This window comes from Phacochoerus africanus, chromosome 3 (genome assembly GCF_016906955.1).
Source record: "Phacochoerus africanus isolate WHEZ1 chromosome 3, ROS_Pafr_v1, whole genome shotgun sequence".
Lineage (NCBI taxonomy): Eukaryota > Metazoa > Chordata > Mammalia > Artiodactyla > Suidae > Phacochoerus > Phacochoerus africanus.
In genome coordinates this window covers 172226924-172247985 of record NC_062546.1, presented here as the reverse complement: position 1 = coordinate 172247985, position 21062 = coordinate 172226924, and the positions used below count along the sequence as shown (strand labels likewise).

The 21062-nt window shown below is 41.5% G+C and overlaps 1 protein-coding gene across 2 annotated transcripts in view; it reads right to left on the bottom strand.

Moving 5' to 3' along the window:
- LOC125123462 (cytochrome P450 20A1) overlaps positions 1-19621 on the bottom strand; it is a 66523-nt gene extending 46902 nt beyond the window's left edge. The window contains exons 1-4 of one of the 2 annotated variants that reach the window (XM_047773282.1): positions 19407-19621; positions 14101-14150; positions 13310-13476; positions 9998-10140 (exon numbers count right to left, since the gene is read on the bottom strand). In XM_047773282.1, coding sequence (XP_047629238.1) covers positions 9998-10140; positions 13310-13476; positions 14101-14150; positions 19407-19478 — 432 coding nt within the window. In that variant the 5' untranslated portion in view covers positions 19479-19621. The remainder of the gene's footprint in view (positions 1-9997; positions 10141-13309; positions 13477-14100; positions 14151-19406) is intronic. The other variant, XM_047773281.1, reaches the window with a different exon arrangement.
- Between the last annotated feature and the right edge of the window lie 1441 nt (positions 19622-21062).

Sequence of the window (21062 nt, the reverse complement as noted above, 5' to 3'; positions counted from 1 at the left end):
CTCCCCAAATCAACTCCTGCATATCGTAGCTTACAGAAAAATAAAGGAAACCAAATACATATTCTGAAAAGTTCATGAATAAAAGACTTTGTTCTTAGAGAAAATTAAATTACTGAAGTTTGATTTTAATTTTACAATGAATTATTAAGCTTTGCTCCTAATGAAAATTCATTGGATATTCAGACTGTCACTGATAGTTGAGTGGTTCATTTTTTTTCTTTTCTTTTCTTTCTTTTTTTTTTGTCTTCTGTCCGTCCTTTAGGGCCACACCCCCAGCTAATGGAGGTTCCCAGGCTAGGGGTCTAATTGGAGCTATAGCTGCCGGCCTACACCACAGCCATAGCAACCCAGGATCGGAGCCACGTCTGTGACCTACACCACAGCTCACAGCAAAACCAGATTTTTAACCCACTGAGGGAAGCCAGGGATCAAACCCACAACCTCATGGTTCCTAGTCGTATTCGTTTCTACTGAGCCCCTACGGGAACTCCTAATTGGCTTATTTCACTGTTAATTATTGGTAGGGTTTAAACAAGCTTCAAGTATTTAATGGGCTTTTTACCTTTTTCTTTTTTTTTTTTTTTTGTCTTTTTAGGGCCGCACTCATGGCATATGGAAGTTCCCCAGCTAGGGGTCAAATTGGAGCTGCAGCTGCTGGCCTACTCCATAGCCACAGCAAAGCCAGATCCTTAACCCACTGAGCAAGGCCACAGATCAAACCCGCATCCTCATGGATACTAGTCAGGTTCTCAACCTGCTGAGCTACAAGGGGAACTTCTCAAGTATTTAATGGCCTTTTACATGTTTTCTCCAGTATACAGCATGTTCGCTTCTTGGCCCATTTTTCTACTGGGGCTTATATTTTTTCATAATAATGTGTAAGAGCTTTTGTACACAGCTGATTTTTAAATGAAATCTGGGGTATATCTTCCCTTAGTTCTAAGTGATAGGTAGTCAAACAGCTCTCTGGTGACCTTTCTTCTATGAGGTATTACACATACAAAAAAAACCTAGGAGTTCCTGTCATGGCTCAGTGGAAACAAATCTGACTAGTATCCATGACAATGCAGCTTGATCCCTGGCCTCGCTCAGTGGGTTAAGATCCAGCATTGCTGTGAGCTGTGGTGTAGGTCACAGACATGGCTTAGATCCCGCATTGCTGGGGCTGTGGTGTAGGCCAGCAGCTACAGTGCCAAGTGGACCCTTACCCTGGGAACCTCCATATGCCACAGGTACGGCCCTGAAAAGACCAAAAAAAAAAAAAACAAAAAAAAAAAGACTAAGAGTTCCCACTGTGGCTCAGTGGGTTAGGAACCTGACATAGTGTCCATGAGGATGCGGGCTGGATCGCTGGCCTCCCTCAGGGGGTTAGGGATCCAGCGTTGCAGCAACCCGCAGCATAGGTTGCAGATGTGGCTCTAATTGGTGTTGCTGTCGCTGGCAGCTGTAGCTCGGATTCAACCCTAAGCCAGGAACTTCCATATGCTGCAGGTGCAGCCATGAAAAGAAACAAACAAAATCTATCAATGGCATTCCCAAACACCAAATTTGGGGCCCAAATGGTATCCTAAAAGTCTTTTAGGACAATTTGTTACTTATCAGAGATTTTTAACTGTGACTATCTCCCCACAGTAGCAGATCACTGCTGATTATGGAACTAACAGATTAAATGCTTTTAGCCTATGCTGGTAAAGTCTTTTTTTTCCCCTTTTTAACCATGACCATAAAAATTTTATTATCCATACTCTAATTTCTATCACAGAACTGCATTACAATTTGCTCATCCAGTTGTTTTGCACAGTACTCTACAAAACAATGCAACTATTATGAACGATTCATGCAGGATTTTTCTCTAGGCACATATATCTAGTACATCTACTAGAGGCTTATGTCACTCTCTTTTAGTTTATGGATCTTGACTATGTATATTAGATGGGAATTCTAACAATCTGCTAATGAGTTTCATTTGATAGTATTAAACCAATGGGTTCAATAATTTTGGCTATAAATATTACTACTAAGCTGTCAATCTTAAGAGGGTTCTGGAAAATAATTCTAAAATCCAGAAATAGTTGTTAAATCAGAATTTAACCTAAAGATCACAGGAGAATATGGGTTGAAGCACACAGAAGAGAGAAGTTACACTCACAGAATTAAAGTGGAGATTTACACACACCCTTGGAGCAGAGATGGTCAGGGCAGGAAGGAGCCAGACAGGATGAGGTTTGAGAGGACTAGAGAAGAGTCAGAACACAGAACTCAGATCTGGACCAAAAAAAAAGCAAAAGGTTTATTGTATCAATACAAAGGAGGGCTTATTTTGGAGTGATAACTCTGATAAAACAGTGCCCATCAGCAGGGAGGAGGATGTTCTGACCACTGCACTCTTTAATCATGTTCTTGGCTGATTAGACAGCGATAAGTATTTCTGACTAGTGAATGAGCCAAGTGCCTATAGGCTTGTGCAATGGGATTGACAATATAAACCTGAAACACATTACTCACGTATGAACTCAGTCTATGAACCAAAGCTTGAAAATATGATGGCAAGAAATACGAAAACTGGGAAATAACTGTCCACTTTGATACGGCTTTGATCAAGCAGGAGGAAAAAAAAAATAGAATACAGACCAGCAACAAAAAAGATTGAAAATTTGGAAAACAGAGCCTCTGATAAAAGATTAAACAAGTTAGAATTACTCAGCTTGAAGCACAGAAGAAAGACTGATTAACAGGTTTTTAACAATAAAGAGTATTAAAAACAAAAAGATTTCTATCGTCATTGAAAACAAAGCAAAGAGAAATGGGCAAAATTCCCTGAAGATGTACAATTAAATACAAAGAGATTCTTACTGACAAATGTTAGGTGTTTAAACAGAATAGAAAGAAAGATTCTGACTGGTGAATACTTAGACAGAGGTAACAAAACAACTGCCTTCAGGTAGGACCATAAGGACCAGATATGATGACCTAAGCAGGTAGCATCAGAGGTCCAACAGAATATGATAATATAAAATAGAACTGACAACAATGAGAGGTGGGAATTTGATACACAAATCTCCTGATGGCCCTCTGAACAATGGCTCCCAGTCAGAAATGGGAACTGGAAAGGAGAAAACTAATCAGCATCCAGCCATAGTTAAAGGCCTTGTTCATTCTGTTTAGGGGAACAAAACTGTGCAGAGAGAAGCCAACACATTAGCCAGTCTCAAATCTTGAATGAAAAGTGTGAGTTTCAAACAGAACTCCAATAAGGGGGAAAAATGGCATTAAGCCTCTACCTAATGTAATTTGTAAAAGGAAGAGTTCCCGTAGTGATTCAGCAGAAAAGAATCTTACTAGCACCCATGAGGACGCAGGTTCGATCCCTGGCCTGGCTCAGTGGGTTAAGAATCTGGTGTTGGTGTGAGCAGTCGTGTAGGTCGAAGATGAAGCTCGGATCTGGCATTGCTCCGACTGTGCTGTAGGCCAGCGGCTACAGGTCCAATTCAACCTCTAGCCTGAGAACCTCCATATGCTGTGGGTGCGACCCTAAAAAGATTTAAAAAAAAAAAAAAAGTGGATACTGTAGGATAAGAGTCCTCTTAAGAGTTATCAGTTATTCTACAACTCAAAAAATTCAGAGAAGTGCTTACAGTGTGTAGTGAGAACATTTTGAGGAGGAATGAACAAAGTTATAGAAGGTGAGAAAGAAACGAAAACTGACCAAGTAGCTATTACATGCTAAACACTGTTAGGCCCTTTAAAATGCACGTGCTCATTGGTATGATGTCTGGACTCTGCTTTAAAATGATTCAAAGAGAAAATGGAAGAAGTAAGGGCAGAGATAAAATAAGATTACATCTTATTTGACAACTGTTAAAGTTTGGTGATGAGGATATGGATGGTCATTATACTGTTCTATTTTTATTTAAATTTTCCTATTTTTAAAATCATTTATATAATGTGAGTCAGTGGGGTATATCTGTGTACTTGTGAGTGAATGGGGGTTGAATCTCTGTAGCACAGACAGGACCCCTATGTAACCCTGATATAGGCCTAGGAACCATAAAAACCCTACATGAAAGAAGAAATGCGTTAGCTAAATTGGAAGCATTAATAAGGAGATGCCATTTCAGAGGAGCAAGGAAAATATGAACAAGAAGAAATGTTAAAGGAACAGAAGAATGTTGGGGCGCAAGGGGAAGCAGCAAACAAATGGCAGGAAAATCTACTTCTCAAGCAAAGGAAGTAAAGGGTTTGTTTTTTTTCCAGTTACTGTGTTCTAAGGTCTATTATTAGGTATTTTATTTACATCATTATCTCATATAATCTGCACAGCAAAGTTGTAAGGTGTGCTATTATCTCAATTTAAGATGAGGCAATAAAAGCTCACAGAGGCCATGCAACACACAATTATGCCGGCAATAAACGGGAGAAGCAAGATTCAAAGCCTTCTGCCTAAGCTTAAAGTCTCTATACAACACAATAATGCTACTTCCCAAGAAGGTATGTTAAACACACAACAAAATAAATAACTTGGTTTGAGGTAAACAGATTAAAGGGGAAGGAAAACACAACCTGAAAAGGGAGGTAAGGACAGATGCAAACTATTACATCTACAATGGATAAGCAATGAGGTCCTACTGTACAGCACAGGGAACTAATCCAGTGTCCTGGGATAGACCATAATGAAAGATAATATGAGAAAAAGAATACACACACACACACAACTGGGTCACTATGCTATACAGCAGAAATTGATACAACACTATAAATTAACTATACCCTAATAAAAGATGGAAGAAAGGAAGGAAGAAGAGAGATAAGAAAATCAATTTCATTTTGTTATATAAGCATATCCAGGTTGTTAAGGTAGCTCAGGGAGGGTGAATGTGAGAGGGCACATAACTAAACTGGAGACTGAAAGACCAGTTAGCTGGGAGTGAACTGAGGAGAAAACAGAGATAAGAAAGACAACGAATTGAGGATCTTCAAGTTGGTCAGTATTCATTCACTGATTTAATACATACTTGCCGAGGGAACACTCTCCACCAAAAGCCAAGTAGTGATCACAATGCAATGGAGCGCCCCTCCCCGCTTCATGGAACATACATGAACATGAACATGAATGAGGAACATACAGCTTAGGAAAGAGATATTCAAAGAACTGCACAAACTGGGAAGTGTTGTAAAGGGAAAGTGAACAATCTTATGACAACATCTAAAGGGAGGACCTTCCTTGGGATAGTGGGATGATCAGAGATGGCTTCCCTGGGGAAATGACATTTAAATTGAGCTGATGGGGAGTTCCATCATGGCGCAGCAGAAATGAACCCAACTAGTATCCAAAAGGATGTGGGTTCAATCCCTGGCCTTGCTCAGTGGGTCAGCAGAGGTGATCCGGCTTAGATGAGAGCTGTGGTGTAGGTCGCAGACACAGCTCAGATCCTGTGTTGCTGTGGCTGTGGTGTAGGCCTGCAGCTGCAGCTCTGATTCAACCCCTAGCCTGGGAACTCCCATACACCATGTGTAGCGCCCTAAAAAGCAAAATAAATAAACAAACAAAGCCAAACTGAGCTGAAGAATAAACATGCATTAATGAAGTATGCAGATAGTTAGGAAGGACAATCCAGGCTATGGGGATAGCATATGAGGAGGCCCTGAGGCAGAAAAGAACAAGGTATAGAAGTAAGACAATCTCATTGCTGTGTAGCACTGGGAACTATGTCTGGTCACTTATGATGGAGCATGATAGTGTAAGAAAAAAGAATGTGTACATGTAAGTGTAACTGGGTCACCATGCTGTACAGTGGAAAACTGACAGAACACTGTAAACCAGCTATAATGGAAAAAAAATAAAAATCATTATATATATAAAAAAGATACTAAATAAATTGAACGAATGAAAAAAAAAGAAGAAAAAGAAGTAAGAGAAAACCAGGGTGGCTAGAGTAATAAGCACAAAAGAGAAAGCAGGAAACAAGGCTGGAAAAGCAGGCAGCTAAGTCACATTTTTCAGACGACATTAAAGCTTGTACCAAGAGTAAAGGGAAGCTAGTGGAGGGTTTTTATCAAGGGAGTGGTAAAATAAGAACTGCATTTTGGAAGTATCTGTTCTCAGGGGTTTGTTTTTGTTTTTGTTTTTTGCTTTTTAGGGCCATACCCACGGCATGTGGAGGTTCCCAGGCTAGGGGTCTAACTGGAGCTGCAGCTGCCAGCCCACACCACAGCCACAGCAACGCAGGATCTAAGCCACATCTATGACCTACACCAGAGCTCACGGCAACGCCAGATCCTTAACCCTCTGACTGTTCTCAGGGGTTTTGAATGCCCAGTCCACGGATATCAAGAGGTCTGTGCATAGAATCAAGTCCATGAACTTGGATGAGAGGGGAAAGAATCTATTTTTCACTTAAATCCTAAATAAAATTAAGCATTTCCTCTCATTGTGAATGTATGCCCTTTAACTTTGTCACCAATACAGATCTCAAATATGTTCATATTACATTACAGTTATTGCAAAACTCTCAAAATAATGGTTTTGTCTCTCTTACCATCATTACTTTAAAATTATGGAAGTTTGGGAAAGCAATATTAGACCCTTTTATTTAACACATTAATAATAAAGTGTTACATAATGTGGCAAGTTTTTAAAAAATAATATTTTGATAATTCTATTTCCTTTGTACTTTGTAGATTCTTTTGTAAGCACACATTTCTAAATGTTATTCTTAGGAGTCTCTGGGTTTCATCAAAACTGCAAGGAGTACATGTCACAAAAATGGTTTAAGAATTCCTGCAGAGGGCAGAAAACTGCAGAGGGTGTAAATCAAAAGAGAAGGGTAGAGAAAAGGCAGAGAAACAAGCCAGCCACGTGAGATGATCGAAGCTTAAACTAGTATGGTGGCAGTGCTGGGGAAGTAGAGCCATTTGAAAGATATTCAGAAGGTAAAACTGACATTAGAAGGTAAAACTCTTGTCAAATAAATTTTCAAGGAATAGTGTTATAAAAATGCTGACAATAGTAAAAAAAAAAAATACAGTCTAAAACTATCTGGACAGCATAATGCTGATTAAAATTCTATTGCACACAGGCTTTTGTTCTGCGGAACAGGGTGCCTCCCGGTCCCCTGCTTTCTAAATATGAGTCTTGTGTGTTTTGTGTGCCATCCCTCTTTCAGGATCTCCTGTTACCCTGCAGCACTGGTCGCGGCAGAGTGGTGCCCAACATGGGGCTGGAAGAGAAGGTCTGCCACGAATGGAGAAAAGAGAAGTCCTGCCTCGAGCAGGAAAAAGTGAAACTACAGACAGCGGAGACGGTAGCCTTGCACTCAACAGAGTCGAGACGGTGAGTAGAAGGGCCTCTGGGATGGACTGGTCTATAGAGAGAACTACTGACTTTAAACTCACCCTAAAACAAGGCTCTAATAAGAAAAACACCAATGCATGGACCAGAAGAAGACAACATCAGAAGTAGACCACTATCCCAAGATCATCACACCTGACTCGAACCTACCACGTCCAGCCACCCAGTACTCATCGTCCCTAACCAGCAGGAAGAAGCTACAGAAGAGAGGACCATCACCCCATCCCATATGAAAAAAAAAAAAAAAAGGCTGGAATGATGGCTACCCCCTACCCCCTGAATGTGACTGTTCACCTTAGAGACCTGCTGTGGACATGGTCTGCAGAATCGGATTGATCCACAGAAACCTAATGAATGCCCTACAATCAAAATTTACAATGACGTCTTTATGCAACAAATAAATAAAAGAGGGAGAGATGTTGGAGACCATGGAACAGCGGAACTCTACAGAAGGCAAATATCTATGGACGAAGAGTTCTAAAGTACAGAGTCTCCTTCAAAGACAAGATGAAGGACTTACCATTAACCATGTTATTCTATAAACAGCTGTACTACTTCTAAGAATACCCCCTTTGCTATCACTAAGGAGATAACCTCGTTATTGCCTATGCCTGTTCCTGCCCACTAATCTTGTCACCTTCCTTAATCAAACTAATACTGATCTCATCACCTTCCTTAATAAAAGTCTTGTGGGCTAAAGCCTAGGGCCTTTGTTCTGCAGAACAGAGTGCCTCCTGGTCCCCCACTTTCCAAATGTCAAAAATTAATTAATTAAATAAATAAAATAAAATTCTGTTGCACACAGAAGTGACTGTAGTGATGGAAAGTATTTTAAAATGTTAAACACGGTTATCACCAGGTAATGAATAGTAGAAAAAATGTTTTTCCTCAGGATTTCTCTAAATGTTTCTATATTTTATAAAATGACTACTAGAAAAAGTATAATTATAGCTATTTTTGAAAATTTTTTTTTTTTTTGGTCTTTTTGCCATTTCTTGGGCTGCTCCCGCGGCATATGGAGGTTCCCAGGCTAGGGGTCTAATCGGAGCTGTAGCCACTGGCCTACGCCAGAGCCACAGCAACACAGGATCCGAGCCGTGTCTGCGACCTACACCACAACTCATGGCAATGCCGGATCGGCTACCTACTGAGCAAGGACAGGGACCAAACCCACAACCTCATGGTTCCCAGTCGGATTCGTTAACCACTGCGCCACGATGGGAACTCCTGATTTCTTTTTTTATAATGATTTTTATTTTTTCCATTATAGCTGTTTACAGTGTTGATTTCTTTGTATTGTTAGATTTTACATGTTTTCCTCAGCAACCATATATTACTTTTATAAATTACATTTTTAATTTAAATGTAATTTAAATCAAAATTTTTGGAGTTCCTGTTGCAGCTCAGTGGAAAGAAGTCCAACTAATATCCATGGAGACACAGGTTCCATCCTTGGCCTTGATCAGTGGTTTGGGGATCTGGCGTTGCCATGAGCTGGGGTGTAGGTTGCAGACGCAGCTCGGATCCCGAGTTGCTGTGGCTCTGGCGTAGGCCAGTGGTTACAGCTCCAATTGGACCCCTAGCCTGGGAACCTCCATATGCTGCAGGCGCAGCCCAAGAAATGGCAAAAAGACAAAAAAAAAAAAAAAATTTCTTCATGGAGTTCCCGCTGTGGCACAATGGATTGGTGGTGTCTAGGGAGCACTGGAATGGGAGTTTGATCCCCAGCCCAGCATGCTAAACTTCAGCTTAGGTGGAGACTGTGGCGCTAATCTGAGCTCTGGCTTGGGAGCTCCATGTGCCAAGGGGTGGCCAAAAATGAAAAAAATTTTTCTTCAGATTCTCTCTGGTCCCATCATTCCAACTTACATAGGGAGTCTAAGTGTTAAGATTTTTGTTTTGTTTTAGAATTTCAGGAAAATAAAAATCAGCTTAGAAAGATAGATAAGGAGTTCTCTTATGGCACAGCAGGTTAAGGATCTGGCATTGTCATTGCAGCAGCTTGGGTCACTGCTGTGGCTCAGGTTCAGTCCCTGGCCTGGGAAGGTGAGGCAGGGGTGGAGGGGCAGGGGGGAAACAGGTAAGAAAAGAGTAGCAAAGACAAAACACCAATAGTCAAAAAATACAGATGGTCCCTCACTTAGGATTTTCTGACTTTACCATGGTGCAAAAGCGATATGCATCTGGTAGAAACATACTTTGAGTTTTTTGTTTTAATCTTCTCCCTGGCTAGCAATATGAGGTCGATACTCTCGTGATGCTGGGGGAGCCGTAGCTCACCGTCGGCCAAATGATCAGGAGGGGAAACAGCCCCTAAGCTTACAACCATTCTGTACCCAGACAACCATCTTTTTTTCACTTTCGGTATAATAGTCCATAAATTATATGAGCTATGCAACACGTTATTATAAAACAGGCTGTGTGTTAGATGATTTTGCCCAGCTATAGGCAAGTGTAAGTATTCTGAGCACACATAAGTCTAAGCTACGAAGTTCGGTAAGTTAGGTATATTAAATGCATTTTCAACTTATGATAATTTTCAACTCATGATGGGTTTATCAGATCATAACCCTCATCAGAAGCAGAGGAAGATCCATATACTGTTATCTGTATGACAGAACTCCAGGCCAAACTACATTATCACCTTACCTTTAGCAGGAGAGCAAAATTACCCTGCAAAGAATTAGTCACACCATTTTCGTACAATTTTTTCCTCAGGTGGTTTTCGCTCATGTTCCCACTATCAGACTGATACCTTAATAAAGACTTTAGCATGGTTTCAAAAGGGTCCGCTGAAAAAGACAAATTAAACATTTCTAAGTCAAAGTGATCACTCCAAAAAAAAAAAAAATCTCTAGCAAAGCAACAGAGATCAGGGAGGTATGGGACTGTAGCCAAGAGGCTGGGAACTTTTTTTCACAACTCCCCTGTCTTTCCTAAATGTGAGCAATTCAGGAGGCAATAAAAATTGGCAAAAAAAACAATATCCTGACTAGGAATTCCACTGTAAATGTGTAATACTTAACATAAAACTTTCTACCCATATGACAGCAATATCTTTGATTTGAAAGAAACTTATTCCACTAATTTTAAAGCAAAATTGATGTTATATATGTAATCATCAAATATTACATTTAAAATTATTTAGCTGAGTCCAAATTTCTTTTCTCCTTCATTCATTTTTAAGTGTTTCTTTAATGACTATATTGTTTTTACACACACACAAAATACGCTGTCACTGTAAACAATTTAAACAGTAAAATAAAAAGAAAATAAATTCATCTAAATCTCACTACACAGAGATACTCAGTGTTAAATACTTTAGGGAGTTTTTTTTACAGCTGTTAACATTTCTTAACAGAGACAGACAGAAAAACCTGTCAGATTTCAAAAAGAACTACAGTCCCTTCTTTGAGAACAAGTCGTTCATTAGCTGATCATCTGATCACCATTTACATGCTTCCCCCACTCCCCAACACTAGACCATAAACTCCATAGGAACAAGGCCATGTCTGGTTTTACTTCATATTTCCTAACAGAGCCATCCTTCCATAGTATGGAAACTTAGTGATTAAGAGCACGGACTCAGCCCAACAGCTGAGCTTCATGACCCAACTCCATCAGTAATTAGTTGTGTGACCTTGAGCAAATGGTATAACCTCTTTATCCCTCAGTTTTCTCTTCTGCGTCATGGGGATAATCACAGCACCTGCTTCATAAAGTGTTCAGAGGATTAAAAAAGATAATGTTTGTAAGGACTTAAAATAGCACTGGCATATATTATTTGCTAAACAAATATCTGATGAATAAAACAAAATACATCTGTATCATCATATTATGGCCTGAATGTATCCTCAGCCATTAAAAAATATTTAAATTTGTGGAGTTCCTGTTGTGGCTCTGTGGTTAACAAATCTGACTAGCATCCATGAGGACACAGGTTCGATCCCTGGCCTCACTCAGCGGGTTAAGGATCCAGTGTTGCCCTGAGCTGTGGTCACAGACACCGCTCAGATCCTGCGTTGCTGTGGCATAGGCCAGCAGCCACAGCTCTGATTTGACCCCTAGCCTCAGAACCTCCATATGACACAGGAGCAGCCCTATAAAGCAAAAAATAAATAAATAAATAAATTTGCTTAAAATTATAAGTAATATTAATGTCATTTCTAATTTATGTGCTTATCAAATTATGATAATTCCTTAAGATATTAGTGCTAAATCAAAGGCTACCACCAACCTTCTCTCCAGAGTTTGTAAAACATTCATACACTATTGCCTCACCAACAATGACTTGTGCTGATGTTTTTCATCTCTTCAAGTCAGATAAGTGAAAATCTCATTTTCATTTGCATCCCTCTGGTTATTAGTGAGGCTGAAATCTTTTATTTCCCATTGGCCATCTGTATTTCCTTTTGCTTTTTCTTTGCATCACCTTATTTATTTATTTATTTATTTATTTCCCCTTTTTTACTAACTTTGTTTTTCCACATTTTTCTATAACTACATTTTTTTTACTCTTATTAGTTTTTATTTACTTTATATATGTATAGGTGGTAAACAGTTTCCCCAGTTCTCTTTTAAACTTCTTCGTGGCATCTTTTTACTTTACAGAATATAATATGTAGCCGACATGTTCCTATCTCTCTCTTTTTCATTCTCTTTCGAGGTGTTTTTTACTGTACGGAAATTCTTCATTTTTGTGTAGACAGTTCTACATACATCACCTTGTGATGGATGGCTCCTAGACTGCATATCTTAGTAAGAAAGGGCTTATTGGGAGTTCCCCATTATGGTACAGAGGAAACGAACCCGACTATCATCCATGAGGATGCAGGTTTGATCCCTGGCCTCACTCAGTGGGTCAGGAATCTGGCACTGCCATGTGCTACAGTGTAGGCTAGCAGCTCTAGCTCCGTTTCCCTAGCCTGGGAACTTCCATATGCTGTGGGTGTGGCCCTAAAAAAGCAAAAAAAAAAAAAGGGGGGGGAGTGTTGCTTACTGGCAATTCCTTCAAAAAGTTAAATATTTAACCATGTTTTCTTCTATCACTCTTATGACTCCAAGTTTTATGCATTTGGAATTTATTTTGATATAAAGCAAAACAGGGACTGAGATTTATTTTTTCTAAATAGCTAACCAGTTTTTCCATACTTCTCCCCTTCACCATAAAATGCTATCTTTATCATATATACTTGGTTGGCCTACTGGATTACCTACTCTATTCCATCAGTCCACAGTACAAGATTCTTTAAATTAATCAAGCGTTATAATACACTGTTCTAACTAATGGCACAAGTATTCTCCTCATTAAGACTCTTTCAGATGTTTCTTGTTTTGTTTTGTTTTTGCCTTTTGTCTTTTTAGGGCTGCACCCTCAGCATGTGGAAGTTCCCAGGCCAGGGGTCGAATCGGAGCTACAACTGCTGACCTACACCACAGCCACAGCAATGCGGGATCAGAGCTGCAACTGCGACCACACCACAGCTCACTACAACGCCAGATCCTTAACCCACCAAGCAAGGTCAGGGATCAAACCTGTGTCCTCATGGATACTAGAGGGGTTCCTTAACTGCAGAGCCACGGCTCTTTCTTGCCTCCTTTACTTGTTTTGCTATTTTCCTTCCTACTTTACCTCCTTTACTAGTTTCTTGTCCCTTTACTCTTCCAGATGTTCCCCAGTGTTATTTTCTTTCATGTTCCAAAAAAAAATCCTACTAGGATTTATGTTGGGATTTTCTTCTACATGTTTATAAGTTGAAGGAAAAATAATCATTTTTTAAGACAATACAGTATCTTAAGTGAGGGAATTAATCCAAAAGACTTTAGCACAATGCCTGGTATAGAGTATAAAGCATTTAATAAATGTTAGCCATTGCTATAAGAACAATGTATGGTCTTCCTTTTTGGATATTTATTCTTAAAAGATCGAGATCAGCTGATTAGAAATAAAATTAAACTTACATGTCTTATTGGGGTTGATATGCTGCTTCAGTACATCAACAGTGCCCAAACTAACCACAAGGCGCCTCCCAAACCAGAAAGAGACCACAGGCCCGTATCTCTCATGCAAATTAACAAGGAACTCGTGCAAACTTCCACTGTTCACAATATCTGGAAGATTACCATCTCTGAGAAAAGAGTAACATTAGACAAAGTAATCATTTTAACTTGGGAGAGTCAGAAAAAAATATTAGCTGATTCTGAACTAGCTGTATCAACAGATGAGAGCAAAGATACATGAAATTCAAATTACCGCAAGATCCAAAACTCAATTATATTTGACTTCTTACTTTCGGTAGTTATATTTAGATAAAGATTTGTTTAATATTTTGAGAATTCATAACACTTCACACCAAATAAGAAAGTGATACAAGGAACATTTGACTTGGACACTGAAAAACTATCCAATTTTTGCAGCATCTTATTCTAAGATGCAATGGACACCATCATTGGCTATTAAATCACAGGCTGATTTAAATCAGCTACAGCAATTTTTTTCTTACTTCCTTCTATCTTAATCCTGTCTTTCTATTTTCAACACTCTGGCAAGGGAAAGTGAAAGAAATTAAAGGTTTTGATTTATACAGGCTTCCTTTCTGTTCTTAACAAAGTTTAGGTAGTATGCCCACAGATAAATTTAGAGAAAACAAAGGAATCAAATAAGCTGAGTAATCTAGAGAAGATACAGTTTAGTTTTGTTCCAAAAATTAAGGGCTGACTCTATTTGATTAAAAAAAATAATAATTACTCACTTTTCTTCTGTTGGAGTAATCCCTGGAATTCCTGCAGCTTGTCTGGAAGCCTTAGGGGAAGAAAATTTTAAATAGTTTAGTACAATGAATTATTATATCCCGTAAGTCAGATGTGTTTTGCCAAGACCACTGCAGGATCTTAAATGATAGGCTTTTCGATTCAGTTGAATTTCAGAGATTTTTCCTGTATTAAAATACAAAAATTGGATTATATTGAAAAGAATTATCTTGGTGTTCCCACTGTGACACAAGAGGATTGCCAGTGTCTCTGCAGTGCTGGGACTTGGGTTTGATCCCCAGCCCAGCACAGTGGTTTAAGGATCCAGAATTGCTGTAGCTGCTGTGGCGTAGGTCACAACTGCAGCTCAGGTATGTTGCAACTGCAGCTCAGATCTAATCCCTGGCCCAGAAACTCCATATGCCATGGGGTGGCCAATAAAAAAAAAAAAAAGGAAAAGAATTATCTTAATATCCCTTCTCTCTGTCAATTAAACTAAGGTGTTCGAAGAAGTTAACATCCCTTCTACTAGTAACCATGAGGATGCAGGTTCGATTCCTGACCTCGCTCAGTGGATTAGGATCCAGTGCTGCCATGAGCTGTGGTATCGGTCACAGACGCCACTCAGATTCTGCATTGCTGTGGCTGTGGCACAGGCCGACAGCTACAGCACCAATTTGACCCCTAGCCTGGGAACCTCCATATGCCACGGGTATGGCTTAAAAAGACAAAAAAAAAAAAAAAAAGTTTAATATTATAACAAGCGGGAAAAGAATGGAAGAACTCCATGATGAGAAAAAGATAAAGTCAGTGGTATTAAAAACTCTACCTTTGGGAGTTCCCGTCGTGGCGCAGTGATTAACAAATCCGACTAGGAACCATGAGGTTGCGGGTTCGGTCCCTGCCCTTGCTCAGTGGGTTAACAATCCAGCGTTGCCGTGAGCTGTGGTGTAGGTTGCAGACGCGGCTCGGATCCCGCGTTGCTGTGGCTCTGGCGTAGGCCGGTGGCTACAGCTCCCATTCAACCCCTGGCCTGGGAACCTCCATATGCCGCGGGAGCGGCCCAAGAAATAGCAACAACAACAACAACAACAAAAAAGACAAAAGACAAAAGACAAAAAAAACCCAAAAAACTCTACCTTTGGAGTTTCCGTCATGGCTCAGCAGTAACAAACCTGACTAGGATCCACGAAGATGTGGGTTTGATCCCTGGCCTTGCTCAGTGGGTTAAGGATCCGGCGTTGCCGTGAGCTGTGGTATATGTCGAAGACACGGCTCGGATCCCACATTGTTGTGGCTATGGTGTAGGCCAGCAGCTGTAGCTCTGATTCAACCCCTAGCCTGGGAACTTCGGCCCTAAAAAGGAAAAAAATAAAAACCCTACCTTTTATTTTCTAGGCTGAAATTATTAATATGACTGGAACAAGCTTTCTGATTTCTCTTTAAACATGGTAGATTGATAACACTCATCAATTATCTCTTCCTTCTGTAATGTCACAAAATGAAAGTGAAAAAATAAAAAAGGAGGAAATATGAGTTCCCTCGTGGCACAGTGGGTTAAGGATCTGGTATTGTCACTGCAGCAGCTCAGGTCGCTGCTGTGGCAAGGGTACAATCCCTGGCCTGAGAACTTCCACATGCCATGGGAGCAGCCACAAAAAAGGAGGAAATAAGGATAAAGAGAATGGGAGAGGGAACAACAGTCGGTGAACAATCCAACTCAGTTTTGGAAAGTATCAAGCTGCTGGAGGATGTAGTTCAGTGGCCTCCTCTGGGGTTCTGCAGAGGAGGAGGCTTACAAGAATCAATCAGATTTGCACTCAGTAACCAAAAGGGCAGGGTAAGATGCAAGATTTTAACAATTAGCAAAAAGTCAGTATTCAGATCCCTTAGACACCTTCCTCATGATTGCCATCATTTTGGAAGGAGAACTTGAGATTCCAGATTTAGGGACAATAGGCTCATAGGCAGCAGCCCCTACAATTCTGAAGGAAAATTGTTTCCAACCTAGAATTTTATACCAAGCCAAACTATCATTCAAGTGTGAAGCTAGAACAGAAAGCTTTTCAAACAAGCAAGGTCTTAATGTATTTTCCCTGCACACTTTTTTAGCAAACTACTGGAAAATGATGTACTGCAGCCAATGAAGGAAGTGAAAGGAAGAAAGAGAGAGACTCATGTGGCATCCAGGAAACAGGGTATCCAACACAGGCAAAGAGAATATTCATTCTGATAATAAAAGGACAAGAACTATGTAGCCGAAGGAGATGGTAACCACTACTGATTGGGGAAGGATGCTGGAGGGCTCCAGAGGGGATATCGTCACAGGGAAGAAAATACAATTGATGTCACTGAATATCTGAATGACTTCACTGACAAGAGTTATGCCAGAAATGTTGAGATAGTTGACAAAAACTATTGACAAGCAGGAGTGAACAATCTCTAAACATGTGCAAATTCTAAGTACATCCACCCTGATCCTGGATCACAGCTCAGTCCCAGCAGCAGGCATGTAGAGGGAGCCTCAGAAGCCTGTGTGCTCTGGATAAGATGGCTCTACAACCTCCCCGCTTCAATAGCAGAAGAGCAAGCCCCAGAATGCTGGGTAAAATGCCCTCCTGCCCTTTACTATATCTCCATGTCCCAAAGAGCTAAACTGATGAGAGGGATTCCTCTACTTGGCATGCACCTGGCAAAACCCTGCAAAGCTTCAATCTCCCTGATAAGCATAGCCTCACCACTACCACCTGCCTTGAGACAACCCAGAATGTTATTATGACTTTTTTCCTCAGTTTCATTAAACACCAAAGGCCAGAGCTACCATCCCCAGGTCTCCCCCTGCCCACCAGACTCCTATTCTTACAGAAGTTTATCTTCTTTCTTGACCCATCTGTCCCCCACCCAAATTTCTACCAGATCTCTGCCACTCATTCCCATGGTTTGTACAACCAGTCCTGACATGACCAATAACTTCACCATCCCTGGAAGTTTTTTTTTTTTTTTTTTTAATTTTTAGGGCCACACCTGTGGCACATGGAAGTTCCCAGGCTAGAGGTCTAATTGGAGCTGCAGCCTCTAGCCTACACCACAGCCACAGCAACACCAGATCTGAGCCATGTCTGCAACCAACACCACAGCTCACAGCAACGCCGAATCCTTAACCCACTGAGCAAGGCCAAGGATCGAACCTGAAACCTCATGGTTCCTAGTGGGATTCATTTCCGCTGTGCCAAGACAGGAACTCCTCCTTCTATTTTTAATATTTTGACTCCAAAAATTATTTTTACCCCAAAAGTAAAACTCATATACTCATTTCTCACATTACCCAGCTAGATTCCATGGTCCATTATGATAACCACTCCTCTGCGCAGTATCCTTCCGTCATAACCATCTGGCAAAACACCAATTCTAATTAAGCCCGATATTCTGTCAACTGCCCTTGATCCCACAGAGCTGAAGAAAAACAGCTGGGGGAAAACACAGCCATGCTGACCAGTCTTTAATTTTTCACAAACTTCAAATGAGCTGCCTGGAAATCTCATATCCCTAGTCCCTCACTCTCCTAATCTTCTAGGTGGCTATTTTGCTCCTTCTTTCTCTTCAAATCCCCTATCTTCACCAATAACTGCTAAGCCCATTTCTATTTCATCAAAAAAATTAAAGCAATCAAGAATAACTTACACACCATAGCTACCTATCTGCCTACATTTGTGCCCACATATTCCACCTTCCTTTCTGTTACTAATGATGCCCCTGATAAAGTGTTCCCCTATCCCTCTGCACTATCTCTACCACTGCTATCTTGGTCTAAGCCAAGAATTATAATATTCTCCTAATTACTCTGCCCACTTCCACCCTTATCTCAGGTCTTTTTTGGTGGCACCAACAGGATGCAGAATTCCTGGCCCAGGGATCAAACTTCAGCCACAGCAGTGACAACACCAAATCCTTAACTGCTAGGCCACCAGGGAACTCCCCTTAAGTCTTCTTAATATGGCAGCCAAAATGATTCTTTTAAACTTTAATAAAATTACATTTTAATTCATTTACATTTAAAATGCCACTCTTCTGTAAAGGCAAGTCCACAAAATGGCCTAAACTAAAAACTGCCCATCTTCATCCCTGATCCTTCTGGGTAGTCTCTTCCACTCCAGCCACACCCCTCTCCTTGTGTTCCCGGAACACACCAGACATGTTTCCCCTAAAGATCTGCACTTGCTCTCTTTGCCTGAAATGGCTTCTCAGATACCTGAGTGGCCTGATCCTTCATCTCCTTCAGGTCTCTGCTCAAATTTCTCCTTATCTCTTGACCATCTAAAATTACAATGGCACCTACTTCCAAATTTATTTAGCTCCCTAATACTTAACACTAACAAACTCTATGTTATTTGCTTATATTGTCTGTTTTCCTTTTCTAGAATAGGGTCAAATAGTGTCACTAGAAGAGTGTCAAAAATTCAAGATCTGGAGTTAACTGAATTTTTAACTTTTCAGAAAAAAAAAAAAGATACACTGAAAGTTTCAGATTGTCTAGTTGCAATACTCCAAACTAATCCATTTACCACCTCTGAAAATAATGTGAGGTGTTCTGTCATTGTCAGTGATATATTTGGCTCTGTCCTGCTGCTTTACAACTTCTCCTACAATCACCACCTTGCATTGTAGATGATTTTGTTTTCAGAACCATCTTCCGAGGTTGACAAGAAGGCTAGGAGACCAAGAGATAAAAAACAGATTCAGAGTCAAGTGAAGCTCACAGTTAACGCCCTGCTCAGAGCTATTTCCAGGACCCCGGTAGCATGTGAGGCCTTGCAAGAAGACCCGATCTGCACCCTAAAGGAATTTGGATTCCAGGAATGACAAGCAGAAAGACACAAGGAAAGAAATACTTGGGGAATCCTCCGTAAAGGAGAAAGGAGTGGAGCAGCCTGGTTTCCTCCCAGGCTCACTAGAAAATGGAACTGGGGTTGGCAGAGTTACCGACCGAAAGCCACCAGGGCACTTCAGACCTGCCCCCCAAGAATGACGCGGCGATGCTGGGCGCAGAGATCTGAGCCGCCCGCACGCCTGGCTCTGCCTCTGAGGGTGGTCGTACCGCCCGCGCGGGTTGATCCTCAACGCGGGCAGCGCGCGCCTGCGAAGCATCACGTGCTTCGGAAGCGGGGCCCGCGCGGGGCCCGCGCGGGGCCGGTGGTGGACGGAGCGGGAGCGGGAGCGGAAGCCCTCCCTCGGGCCCGCCCCTTGCGGCCCGCTGCGGGCTGAGCGACGTGGATGTGGGAAAGGCAGTGAGGGCCGAGACGGCCGTTACCGGGTAGAGGTAGAGCACCGCTCCCACCAACGCCAGCAGGAAGGTAACCGCGAAGATCGCGAAGTCCAACATGGTTCCTCCGCCCGGGAGCCACGTCTCGGTTTCCCGGCCCGAACAGCAGCGCCTCAGCCTGGCCAGACCCGAGGAATGGGAGGAGGGCCGGCCGGACGTGCGAACACCAGGGCCGCTGAGGGCGTGGCCCGCAGGGCCTGGCGAGGAGGCCACTGGGCGCCCGGGAGCGGCCCAGGGGCCGGAGCCACGCCCAGGGGCGGAGTTACAGTGGGCCCGACTCCAGGACACGCCCACGACCTCGGGAAGGTGTTGCTTGGGAAAGGGGAACCTCCGCTTCTAGAAAACGTTAGGACTTCTCGTCACCCTTCCACGACCAGCACTTTAAGGTTTAAGACTTTAAGGCTGATTAAAACCACTAAACCCGTCGTTCTCATACTGGGGTCCCTGGACCACCAGTGGCAACATCACTGGGGAACTTGTAAAAATGCAGATTCTCCATCCCATCACAGACCTAGAGAATCGGACACTCCGGGAGGGAGAGGGGTACAGCAATCTGTGGTTTAATACCGCTATTAAACGCATTGAGAACCACTGACCTAAGCCAAGCTGATGGAAGCATCTTAGAGTCAAGCACGATTAAGTTAGATATTTTATATTTTATGAAAAGTATTTAGCACAGCTCCTATGCTTACAGAATTACCAGTTAGATAAACTGTGTAAGACGGTTAAATAGAAAAAAGACATTCAGAGACATATTCTTCCATGTTATTTGAATGTGTTTTTTCTGGTGGGCGTGTCAAAAAGTTCCACTGTTTTTTTAGATCAAAAAACAAATGACGAATAGTGCAGTATCTTTTGCAAACAACAGCAAAAATCCTAGGCTATTTTCTAGAGCATAAAAATACCCTAGGATCCCTCTGCTGTCTCAAGGGACTCCAAGTTTTGACATGGATAACATAACGCAAGGCCTGCTACTTACTGGTGTCCACTTAGTGGAAATGTCCTAAAAGTATTAATAGATTTTATAGATTTAATTTAGATTATAGATTTTATAGATTTAAAGTCACACGGAGGCAGCAGTTCAGCAAGAGAAATCATTACAGATTTCATTTTGCAGTTTTGTGTGTGTTTGTGTGTGTCATTTTTTACTGCTCCCCTGGCATATAGAAGTTTCTGGACCATGGATGGAATCGTTGCCACAGCAATGACAATGCCAGATCCTTAACCCACTAAGTCACCAGGGAACTCCTGAAGGTTGCATTTTAGAACTTCTATGGTAAATGACTTATTACATAAACATGGAATATATCTCCTTTTTTGGCTTTTTAGGGCTGCATCCACCCCATATGAAAGTTCCCAGTCTAGGGGTCGAATTGGAGCTGCAGCTGCTGGCCTACACCACAACCACAGCAACACCAGATCCAAGCCAAGTCTGTGACCTACACCACAGCTCATGGCAACGCCAGATCTTTAACCCACTGCACGAGTCCAGGGATCTAACCCTTGTTCACATGGATACTAGTCAGATTCGTTTCCACTGAGCCACAACAGGAACTCCCAAAAGTTCATTTTTAAGTCTCCTGTTCTGAATTTTAAAGGCACATTTCCCATCGGAATCATGTTTCAAGTAGATTTTCAAAACAG